The sequence below is a fragment of the Cornus florida genome, unplaced genomic scaffold, assembly GCF_030987335.1.
Source record: "Cornus florida cultivar Cherokee Brave unplaced genomic scaffold, ASM3098733v1 CherokeeBrave_3.0.0_Hap2_Chr08, whole genome shotgun sequence".
NCBI lineage: Eukaryota > Viridiplantae > Streptophyta > Magnoliopsida > Cornales > Cornaceae > Cornus > Cornus florida.
The window spans coordinates 59,257,105-59,269,418 of NW_026775578.1; the positions used below are offsets into that span (position 1 = coordinate 59,257,105).

General features: G+C 37.5%; 2 protein-coding genes across 2 annotated transcripts; one reads left to right on the plus strand and one right to left on the minus strand.

Annotated features, from left to right (window-relative positions):
• Positions 1-8,482: 8,482 nt before the first annotated feature.
• On the minus strand, positions 8,483-9,702 carry LOC132270343 (uncharacterized). Its single transcript, XM_059771522.1, has 2 exons — positions 9,381-9,702; positions 8,483-9,027 (listed from the first exon to the last, which is right to left on the minus strand). Exons 1-2 carry the CDS (start codon positions 9,700-9,702, stop codon positions 8,483-8,485), a joined length of 867 nt encoding a protein of 288 aa, XP_059627505.1.
• Positions 9,703-10,539: 837 nt separating this feature from the next.
• LOC132270344 (extensin-like) lies at positions 10,540-11,484 on the plus strand. The gene is made up of 2 exons (XM_059771523.1): positions 10,540-10,826; positions 11,109-11,484. The coding sequence occupies exons 1-2, from the start codon at positions 10,540-10,542 to the stop codon at positions 11,482-11,484; spliced, it is 663 nt and encodes a 220-aa protein (XP_059627506.1).
• The last annotated feature ends 830 nt before the right edge of the window (positions 11,485-12,314 follow it).

The following is a 12,314-nucleotide window of genomic DNA, read 5'->3' on the forward strand; positions in this document are numbered from 1 at the left end:
AGACACAAATAGGTTAGAGGTCATACATTACCTAGCACATGCCTTAGCCCAGAGAAAGCAACTCAAATCCAATTATCTCACATCACGCAAATGAAGCCTGTTTAGGATCCTATAAAATGCTAAAGCTAAGGTTTGTTGAATGCTTAATAGTAGCTAACATGCCAAAGGTTAAGAACACAGTATGAAATTCACAAAAGAAATCAGCTAACTTGACTGGCCTAACATTAAAGTAAAGAAAATCTAAGGATAATCCACACACACAAAAGAATTACCAGACCTACTCTAGGATGTCATATAAGTGCACATAGCAAGCTGATATCAGAAGCTATGTTATATAGACTCATTAAAAGCAGTGAAGTACCCGTGTTGAACACCTATTGCTTAGACATGGGTGTGTTAAACACCTATTGCTTAAACATGGGTATATGACACGTGTCCGACACTTCTGATTGAACATATACTTAAAAACCATATCCAATCATTCAATCATATTATATTATTACTTTAAAATGAATTAAATGCCTATATTGAACAGTTTATTAGATAAAAATATTACTTTACGCTAAAAGATAAAATAAAATAATTAATAAAATGAATATTTAGTCGTGTCAGTGTGTATTTCTGTTCGAAAATTTGACTAGTCCGACACATGACACATGGATTAGAAGTAGTTTAATTGAAAATACTTGCTTTAGGCAGTACAATGGAAAGCAGACTCAAAGAATTTAAATGGAATCAACAACAGATGAAGACCTAGAATACATTAACAAAAAATCTTGATAAACTCAAACTCCAAATCTTCTCTTATCTGATCAAAAACTCTCATACTGTCACCAGTGCCGTTCTATCACCCATAATGCTCCTACGCATTTAACTCATTTGCCCTAAAAATGACAATAAAATAGTCAAAAATCTTAAAATACTCATGTATATTATTATGCTATTATTATTATTATTATTTTGATAAGTATATATTATTATGCTATTATTATAGTAAGATGGAGGAGCCTCCCACACACAGATAGACACAAACAAACAAGCAAAAGGACTAACCATCTTGCATAGATGGATTATGCTATATATGAGATATTAAACATCAAACCTTATGATGATAAAAGTATTCACAACCTCACTAAAAAAGAGTATTATTATTCATGATGCTGAGCTGCACTTTGTTATGAGAACAACATGAGATTTGAGCTAAGAACATATCTATCTATTATACAATATAAAGACAACTTATGAGAATTAAACAGCCACAATAATAATTAGAGTCATGATATTCTGTGAAATAGAGTATCCGAATGGGGGAGTTCACCAATTTTTTTTTTTTTTTTTTTTTTTTTTTTTTTTTTTTTTGTTGTGATAGGTTAATTCAAAATGGAACTAGATTCGAGCAAAAGGCAATCAAAAGAAACTAAGTCTATACTCAATATTATTATTTTTATTTTTAAAAAAAGAAAGACCAATCTCAAGAAATAGAGAGATGGAAGCATACGTAATGTCTTCATCTAGGTGGAGTGAGACTTAAATTCAGTGGGATAACAAAGATGGAAGATAAAAAAAAAAATGCTATAAATTTTGAGGGATAGGGAGAACAAAATTATACATTATGCCAGTGATGGCTGAAGCAGGTCGTAGAGAGGATTTGGTGAGAGAGAAAGCTAGTGAGGAATTTGTTGAGAGAGAAAGAAAGATGACATTTGAAGCTGAAGGGGAAAGCTATGTTGTTGGTGACCGGAATGAGTGGAAGCATAGAGAGGGTATTTAAAATTTTCATTGAACTGATTTCAGTTTTGAACAAAATTGGCATGGAACAAAAATAAGTTGCATAAGTGAAGCCTTTCTAAAGAGTGACAATGTTCTAACAAACTCCATTTTCTAAAATTAGCATTGAACTGATTTCAGTTCTGAACAAAATACATATTCAATAGGTTCCAAATACGAATTACAGCGAACAGATGGATAATTAACAAGAAGCAAATAGGTCGGAGGTCTATGCTACCTAGCACAAGCTGGAGGGCTAATGGCTAGGGAAAGCAACTCAAATCCAATTATCTCACAGCGTGCAAATGGGGCTTGTTTGGGGTCCTATTTGATGCTAAAGCTAAAGTTAAAAAACACCTGCATAATTAACAAGAAACAAACAGGTCGGAGGTCATACATTACCTAGCACATGCCTTAGCCCAGAGAAAGCAACTCAAATCCTATTATCTCACAGCATGCAAATGAAGCCTGTTTGGGATCCTATAAGATGCTAAAGCTGAAGTTAGTTGAATGCTTAATAGTAGCTGACATGCCAAAGGTTAAGAACACAGTATGAAATTCACAACAATACTAGTCAATCTTTTCCATGTTTGGAAAATATGAAACTAATCTCTTAGTTGGATCCTTTGTTATAACAATCTGAGGAATAACATATAATTCATCACATTTTCAATTATTTAATAATAATAATAATAACTGATGGACATAAATGGGTGAATGCATTTTTCAGAATGGAAATCATAAGAGTACTGTTGCGAAATTAAACAGAAAAACACAAGAAATAGATCAAACACACACACAGATTTTACTTGGTTTACCCAAAATTTAAGGCTACGCCCAAGGGTTACAGGGATTTCACTATAATGATAAAAAATGGCTACAGATACATAGAGTTTAGAATGAATAAATACCCTCGCACTAGGGCAACATAACAAGTGTGAAAATAACCAAAATACCATCCAAATAAGTTGGGTCTTGGTGTACACTATCTATCAGGCTCCACACTACCCATCAATCTCCCACTTAGAGACTGATAAACATCAAACTGTTAACTCCCACATGCCTTCATACATAGCAAAACACCATAGCAACTCACTGCTTTGTCCTCAAGCTTGAACACCAACTGAAGCTAAACAAAGCTTTAGTTTCTCAATTGTCACTGCCTTGATTAACATATCTGCTGGATTTTTACTCCCATGGATCTTCTCAAGTGATAAAACTTTATCTTCTAAGTGTAAGCGTATGAAATTGTACCTCAAATGTATATGCTTTGTTCTGGAATGGAATGCCGGATTTTTAGCAAGATGAATAACACTCTGACTATCACTGTACAAAATACTATTCTCTTGATTCTTACCCAATTCTTCCAAAAAAAACCCTTCAACCAAATCATCTCCTTGCTAGCTTCTGTAATTGCAACATATTTAACTTCTGTAATCGATAGAGCCAAAATCTTCTGCAACTGAGAGACCCAACTCACTGCTATACCACCCAAAGTATACACATACCCCGTAGTACTCTTCCTATTATCCATATCACCAGCCAAGTCTGAATCAACATAACCATGCAATGCAACCCCTTTCCCAGTAAAACATAGTGATGTTTCTGTGGTACTCTTCAAGTATCTAAGGATCCATTTTACCGCCTCCCAATGATGCTTGCCTGGATTACTCATGTACCCGCTCACAACTCCCACTGCATGTGCTATGTCCGGTCTGGTACAAACCATGGCATACATTATGCTGCCAATAGCTGAGGCATATGGAACTCTTTCCATGTATGCTTGTTCTTCCTCTGTCTTGGGCGACTGTTCCTTAGTTAGTCTGAAGTGACTAGCCAATGGGGTGTTCAATGGTTTTGCATCTTGTATGTTGAATCTGCTGAGAACCTTTTTAACATACTCTGTTTGTGACAGCTTCAGAGTACTACCCACTCTGTCTCTCCAAATCCTCATGCCAAGAATCTATTTTGCTTCACCCAAATCTTTCATCACAAAATGCACAGACAATTGTTTCTTCAAATTTTTAATCTCCTCAAGACTTGACCTAGCAACCAACATATCATCAACATACAATAGTAAGATAATGTAGCTGTTGTCAAACCTTTTAACATAACAATAATGATCTACATATCATCTCGTGAAACTATTACTGCACATAAATCCATCAAACTTCTTAAACCATTGTTTGGGGGCTTGCTTCAAACCATACAAGCTCTTTTTCAACTTACATACCAAACCCTGCTTTTCTGGTACTATGAATCCTTTGTGGTTGTCTCATATAGATATCTTCCTCCAATTCACAATGGAGAAAGGCAGTCTTCACATCTAACTGCTCTAAATGCAAATTTTCTGCAGCCACAATTCTAAGCACCAATCTGATTATAGTCAACTTCACAACAGGAGAGAAAATCTCAGTGTAATCAACACCATGCTTTTGCTAAAATCCCTTCACAACCAATCTGGCTTTGTAACGCTTGTTGCCATCATGTTCTTCCTTGATTCTGTAAACCCACTTGTTATGTAAAGCCTTTTTTCCCTTTGGTAGTTTAGTTAGATCCCATGTCTGATTTGACATAAGTAAGTCCATCTCATCCTGCATAGCTGACTCCCACTTGGTTAAATCACCAACCTGCATTGCTTCATCATAACTCTTTGGTTCACCACCATCAGACAACAACAAATAGTGTAAAGAAGGTGAGAAACGTTGCGTAGGTTTGGAGACTCTGGAGGATCGTCTCAATGCAGTAATAGGTGTGCCTTGTTCCACCTGTGGAACTATATTTTCTCGATTGTTCTGAACTCTCCCCTACACATCTTCCTCGGAGATTTCCCCCAACTCAATAAACTCATCATTTTCAGCTTGAGCACCTGCATTAGTAGAAAATGATGCTAACCTTTCCTTATACATTACTTTCTTATTGAACACGATATCCCTGCTTCTAATTATCTTCCGGTTTTGATCATCCCAAAACCGATAACCAAACTCATCAGTGCCATACCCAATAAAAGTACATTTTTTTGACTTTGGATCAAGCTTGCTTCTAGCATCAGAACTTATATGTAAATATGAAACACAGCTAAACACTTTCAGATGTGAAAGATTTACCTCTTTGTTGCTCAAGCCTCCTCCGGTAAGCCTCCATCCAAAGGAACAGAAGGTCCCCGATTGATAAAGTATACTGCAGTGTTAACTGCATCAGCTCAAAACATCTTAGGCAATCCAGCATGTATTCTCATACTCCGAGCACGCTCATTCAAGGTTCTATTCATGCGTTCTGCAACCCCATTCTGTTGCGGGGTTTTAGGAACAGTCTTCTCCATTCTGATCCCATTAACAGCATAGAACTCTTTGAAGCCTCTGTCTTCATACTCACTACCATTATCAGACCTCAAACACTTCACCTTCAAAACTGTCTCATTCTCCACCATGGCCTTCCACTTCTTGAAAGTATCATATACTTCAGATTTATTTTTTAAAAAATAAATCCATACATTTCTCGTCGAATCATCGATAAATGTAACATAATACAATGAGCCACCAAGAGATGAAACTGGAGAAGGCCCCCACACGTCTGTATGAACCAACTCTAATTTTTCTGTCTTAGGTGTCCTACCAACCTTTAAAAAACTGACACTTTTCTGTTTCCCGAAGAAACAGTCCTCACACAAACCAACTTCAACTAATTTAATACCCGACAGTTTTCCTTTCGACAAAAGTACCTTCATCCCCTTCTCACTCATATGACCTAGTCTACAATGCCACAGGTTTGAATCTACGCCAACATCAACAACAACAATGGCGTTCTTAGTGTTTGTTGTCATGTATAGAGTACCTGTCTTGCTTTCACGAGCCACGACCAAGGATCCCTTGGTGATTTTCCACAAGCCACCCACAAAATTAACTGCATGCCCATCGTCATCAAGTTGTCCCACAGAGATCAAATTTCTCTTCAGGCCAGGAACATGCCTCACATTCTAAATCTTCCATACAACCCCATTAGTTTTCCATAATATTTAAAGGCTCATCATCAGCTAAATAAACCTTTCCGAAATCACCACTAACATAGTTTTCCATGATTTCACGATGCGAGGTAGAGTGAAAGGATGCACCGGAGTCTAGAACCCAAGACTCAACCGGACTATCTACACTCAAAATCAGAGCATCAACAATCTCTTCTTTGACGGCATTTATAGATTCTTGTTTTCCTTCGCTCTTCTTCTTTGGTGCTCGACACTCTAACCTTAAATGCCCCTTCTTTCCATAGTTACAGCAAGTTCTAATTTTTGACTTGCTTCTGTGTTTGGATTTGGATTTACTGCGATCCGAATTCTAATCTTTCAGAAGTTTTTCCTCTGTCCTCGGTATTGAAAATAGATCCAGATGATTCCCCTATTTTCCTTCTGCAAATATCTTCGCTGAGGATAAAGTCCCGAACATTATCAAACTTTAATTTTCTTTTTCCTGAAGAACTACTCACTGTTGTAACAGTACCGTTCCAGCTTTCTGGTAAAGAGGATAAAAGAAGCAGCGCCTTAATCTCATCATCAAACTCAATCTTTACAGAGCTTAACTGAGTCGTAACAATGTTAAACTTGTTCAGATGGTCAGTCACTGAAGTGCCTTCTGACATTCTTAGGTTGAATAATCGCCGTATCAAATATACTTTGTTAGATGCAGTGGGTTTCTTATACATATTTGATAGGGCAGTCATCAAACCTGTTGTTGTCGTCTCCTTTGCTATGTTAAAGGCAACATTGCGCGACAGTGTCAATCAAATGACCCCTAGTGCCTGCCGATCAAGAAGAGCCTAATCATCATCCTTCATCTCTTTTGGTTTCTCTCCAGAAAGAGGCTGATACAACTTCTTCTGATACAGATAATCCTCAATCTACATCTTCCAGAACCCAAAATCTGCACCATTGAACTTGTCGATCTTGATCTTTCCTTGTTTTGTACCCATCGCTCCCACTCGAACCTAATGGCTTTGATACCAGTTGTTGCGAAATTAAACACAAAAACACAAGAAATAGATCAAACACACACACAACAAAAACACACATAGATTTTACTTGGTTCACTCAAAATTCAGGGCTACGTCTAAGGGTTGCAGGGATTTCACTATGATGATAAAAAATGGATACAAATACAGAGAGTTTAGAATAAATAAATACCCTCGCACTAGGGCAACATAACAAGTGCAGAAATAACCAAAATACCCTCCAAATAAGTTGGGTCTTAGTGTATAATATCTATCAGGCTCCACACTACCCATCAGGTACTACTTGAATGTGGCACTCTTTTCAATGTTTGAGAAATTTGAAACTAAATGATAGAGCTCTTGGTTCTAAACGGTAGATATAAAATTCTTGGGAGGGAGTAAAATATCATCACAAAAGTTCAATGCACTTTTTTTAAAGTTTAGACAAGAAATCAACTAACAGTTAACCTGACTGGCCCTATATATATATATATATATATATATATCTGGCCTATCATCAAAGTAAAGAAAATCTAAGGTTAATCTACACAGAGAGAAGAATTACCAGATCTCCGTGTCTCAGATGTCAAGTAAGTGCATTTTGCTGGTTGATATCAGAAGTCGTTTAATTCAAAGATGGAAAGTGAAAGGTGAGTGTCCCAAAAAAAAAAAAAAAATTACCAGAAGACCGACAAAAAAAGAAAGAAAGAAAGGAAACGACAACAGATGAAGACCTAGAATATGTTAATAAAACATCTTCATAAACTCAAACAATCTTCCATTATCATTGCCACTCTATCACCCATATTGCTGGACTTTAAAATATCTTAAACAATAACTCTTTTTTCCTAAAAGATAATTAAAAAATCAAAAATCATGAAATACCCATGCATATTATTAAGCTATTATTACAGTAAGTTGAAGGGGCCTCCCATACACACAAACAAATAAACAAATAAAAAGGATTAAGGGGCCTCTTTGATGATTTTCCCATATTGAGAGGTAAGAGAATCTCAAATGAAATAATAAAAGAGGCATTTCAATTCTCATGTAAGAGATCAGTTCCATATCTTTGTTTCGTGAACTAACAAATGCAGTTGCAAAATAGATTATATATATATATATATATATATATATATATATATATCATATCTTGATTAATAAACATGAGATAGTGCAGCCTTACTAAGCCTTAAACGGACCAACCAGCACAACTGTTGCAAAGATGGATTATGCTATATAGGAGACCTTAAGATGATAAAAGTATCCCCAGCCCTCACTAAAAAGAGTATTATTCATGATACTGAGGTCAGAGGTCTATGTTACCTAGCACATGCTGGAAGCCTAGGGGCCCGGGAAAGCAACTCAAATCCAATTATCTTACAGAACGCAAATGAGCCTATCTGGGATCCTATAACATGCTACAGTTAAAGTTAGTTGAATGCTTATAACTGAGGTGCACTTTGCTATGAGAACAACACAAGTAGGAGCTAGAAACAAATTTATCATACCATAAAAACACAACTTATGAGAAACAACCACAATAATTATTAGAATCATGATATTCTGTGAAATAGCATATCCAAATGGGGGAGTTCGCCGAGTAGCAATGCAGAAACAAGCCAACAAAAGGCAATAAAATTGAAATACATTTTTTTTTTTTTTTTATATATATGAAAATTCAAAATTAAACAAGATTTGACCAAAAGGCAATCAAAAGAAATCAAGTCTATACTCAATTTCCGAGCACAGTTGGGACGATCCAAATTGTAGGCGGCGTGACCCTCTGTGAAGGATCAAGAATGTAATGTGTGCCAAAGCTTCCATTCTCTACGTTGAAGATACCAATATCACGGCGCCCATACGGTGGGTAAGCTAAAAACATATAATAATCATCGGTGTAATATATGGAATTTGGCTGGCATCTAGGGAACTTTGAAGCTGAAATACAAGTAGAATGGCTATCTCCCAAAAACATTGTGTCTCCGCCCAAGTTCTTCACTTGAATCTGCTTAGCATAACCCTTCTTGTGTGGCAGTTCAAGCAGCTTGAAAACCTTGAAGCCCAAAGTTTCATGTTGTAAATCATCTCCTATTTCTTTCATAAACCGTTGCACAAAAAGCAAGTCTCCACTAGATGATTCCACGAGATATGTATGTTCTGCAAACACTTGGGTCCTTAGTGCAATTATTTTAACTTTGGGAGCTTTACGTGCCCTGTCCCTGCTATTCACATCAATCCTTATGACTCCACCCCAATAATCAACGGCAAAAATTTGGCCTTTATAATATATGACATCAAAGATTAAATCAAACCTCTCATTCTCTAGGTAAGTCCAAGCTTTGTCACCAGATTAAAAGAATGCCAAAAGGCAGTGATCATCATAGATGACGGTAACTATGTAGTCATCGGGAGACAAAGCAGGATCAACCGACAATATAGCCTTGTAAACTAGGTACTCATAAAAAGGAGGTTCGTCAGATCTATCGACTTCTTCTTCTTCTTCTTCTTTATCGTCATCGTCTTCTTCTTCAAATTTTGGGAGGTCCTTAATGGGAGGAAGCCCAACGGTAGAACCGGAGAAGGGGTTTAATAGAGTTAAACCCATGTTTTCTTCAACAGTGAAAACCAACCATACGAAGAACCACAACACCTCTTTTTGTAAGGTACCCGTAATTGAAAATCATATATTTTGTTGTGGGTGATATTGTATAGACTGCGCCTTTCTTCGCTATTATCTTTTGTAGGGACCATCAACAATGGAACTTGTATGTGGTATTTATTTTTAACATATTTAACTTTGTTCTCCATTGCCACAAATCGCCATGGTTTGCAGACTGCACCAAAGCGAACATAGTCCGATTGTGAATCTAACCTGTCCATAATCACATCCAGTAAGTTCTTAGGAAGCCATGCCCAGTCGGACTCCACCAACGAATTCATATCAAAAACCATTTATTTATTTGCACTTTAGCGCTGCAAGCTACGTCAACAAATCTACAATATGAACAAGCAAGAGAACCTAATCAATTACAAAATCTAGTGAGTTTTCAGAACAAAAAATAATATCTACCTAGTAACAAAATAACGAGAAGCCCCAATGATAACAAAACAAAACAATGCAACCCAAACCAAATCTAATTAGGCATTGTTTAGGTGAGAGAATCGTAATAGGATTAAAATTGATGAAGATTTACCTATAGTTTGTGTGATGATGGATACTGTGATGATGGATACTGACTTATTATCCCGTGTGTGTATATATATATATATATTTAGTGCTATAGACAGCATAGACTTGTAAACGGATCTGCAATTAGGAAATTCGATAGAAATATAGAACAAGTAGAGTGGCGATTAAAGATTTAAACTTTACTCAAGGATCTGCAATTAGGAAATTAGATAGAAATATAGAACTAGTAGAGTGGCGATTAAAAGATTTAAACTTTACTCGAAGAAATTTGGTGTTAAACAATCTTAAATAACAAAATTAGGGCTTCAATGGAAAAGAAGAGACGAAAAAGGACAGACAAGAAGAAAACAGAATGCTCACTGTGTTATAAAAATCAGGGCAGGTTGATGACCTCCCCTTCCTTGGTTTTATAAAAGTGCCCGAGAGTAGTACTACTCCTATTTGGATCTGGAAGTTCGTTTCCTTGTCAAGCTTGAGTTATATATATATATATATATATATATATATTGGATATTTTCATGTTCCATTTTAAAAGGAGTAATAATACTCTGTTCCACCGATTAATGAACTAAGTTCTCCTATTTCACCGGCAGTCTAGCATGATGAAGAAACCAACCCACCAGCAGACTGAACCATCAGTGAACAACCCCATCCCTAACCAACTTGAACCACCTTTCAATCCACCTCATCAACCTCATGACACATCTCACCAGCCTCCATGCTCAGCACAGAAACCATCACCTCGGAGGATCAACACACACAGGGTACTTTCTCCTAAACCTCACCCTCCAAACCTTATCACTGAAGTTTACCCTCCACCCATCCCCCCTTCTCACAATGGAACACCTCATTCCCATTTCCCTGCACCAACCACAAACCCCATAAGGTAACTCACCTCAACCTCCAATTTCATTCCCAAACCTCTTCAATCACAACATACAAAGATCCCATCAGCCAAACATGCCACATATCCAAACTCAATACCATTACCCAACAAACCCTCAAATGCTAAACTGCCCACAAAGCAGCAACCAACCAAAATCCCACGCAAAACTCATTTCATTCCAAGGAAGTCTACACCTCCCTCACAGAACACAAAACAAACGACCCATGAACCTACACCAACCTATATTTACCCACCAAGGAACTTTAACCCCTTATTATACAGCTCCCCAGACCACCAAATTGAGAGGTTGCAAGAACAGCTTGAATGGTCTGAAGAGAACTTGGGTAGATCAATGGATATGCACTATGAGAAGAACAAGATCATCTCAGAATTGAGAGCTGAAGTAGAAAAACTCCTGTCAGAGAAGTCTCACCAACATCCTTCAACCAATACCTCTCCTCCTACCATCAACACTACCACAGCTCCAGTGGGTCAACAACAAGCAATCCCTATCATCACCTCTACAAGGTCTCCCCCACCAGCACATGCTCATCTAGTGCCTGCGAACTCCACCACCACCATGCCTCCTACAGCAGCAGGGGCTCATCCACCATTGGTGGACCCAGGTTCAAACTTCAAACTCAATTTTGAATTTTAAATCTTCAAAAATGGTGAACTCACCCCTGCAGGCATCCACATTACACAGTTCCCAGAAAGGAAATAACAATACTTGCCTTCCACATAATCACATCCCATCCCCCAACACTCACTCTACAATTGTTGTCCAAGCTGACAAAGCACACTCACATGGCATGATTTACCAACAGACAAAGCACCCTCACATGGTTTACCACCAGAAGACTCAACCACTTTACCAGGTACATTAAACCACACCACACAGACATCCCCTCAAATTCCATTAATACGTAACCACCAAACACAGGCAATGACTTAGTCCAAGGTTGTCCAACAAGGCACAAACAAAATGAAGCTCGAATTCTTTGCTCCATCCACTGAACATCCAAATATTATTGAACTACCAAGAGAAGTCATTGATGAAGGTCAGCACTTCTGGTCCTCCTACCACTTGGTTGGTTTCTCCATCCACAAAAAACTTCCCTTTAAGATTGTACAGACTGCTGCAATAAAATTATGGAAATCATATGGGCTAACAGACACCATCCTTGGGGAGAATAACACCTTCATCTTCAGGTTCAGAGCCACCACAGAGGTTGATAATGTTCTATCTCATGGCCCATGGACACTTGCTGAGCACCCCTTTTCCTTAATGAAATTGAACCAACTGAACCAAACTCAACCAACTCAGTTAGGTTGTCTACCAATCTGGACCAAGCTTTACAACATTCCACCTAACTACTGGACAGCCAAAGGATTGAGCCACATTGCAAGTGTGGTAGGTGAGCCTCTATATGCAGATGAAGCCACAGAAACAAGAACAAAGCTGAAGTTTGCCAGGATTTGTATCAA

Excerpts from the sequence above, each read along its gene's own strand:
- LOC132270344 (XM_059771523.1), top strand. The coding sequence starts at position 10,540 with ATGATGAAGAAACCAACCCACCAGCAGACTGAACCATCAGTGAACAAC. Across the intron at positions 10,827-11,108 it reads CCAACCACAAACCCCATAAG|CTCCCCAGACCACCAAATTG; the intron begins GTAACTCACCTC and ends CTTATTATACAG.
- LOC132270343 (XM_059771522.1), bottom strand. The coding sequence starts at position 9,702 with ATGGTTTTTGATATGAATTCGTTGGTGGAGTCCGACTGGGCATGGCTT. Across the intron at positions 9,028-9,380 it reads GTGTTGTGGTTCTTCGTATG|GCCAAATTTTTGCCGTTGAT; the intron begins GTTGGTTTTCAC and ends TATATTATAAAG.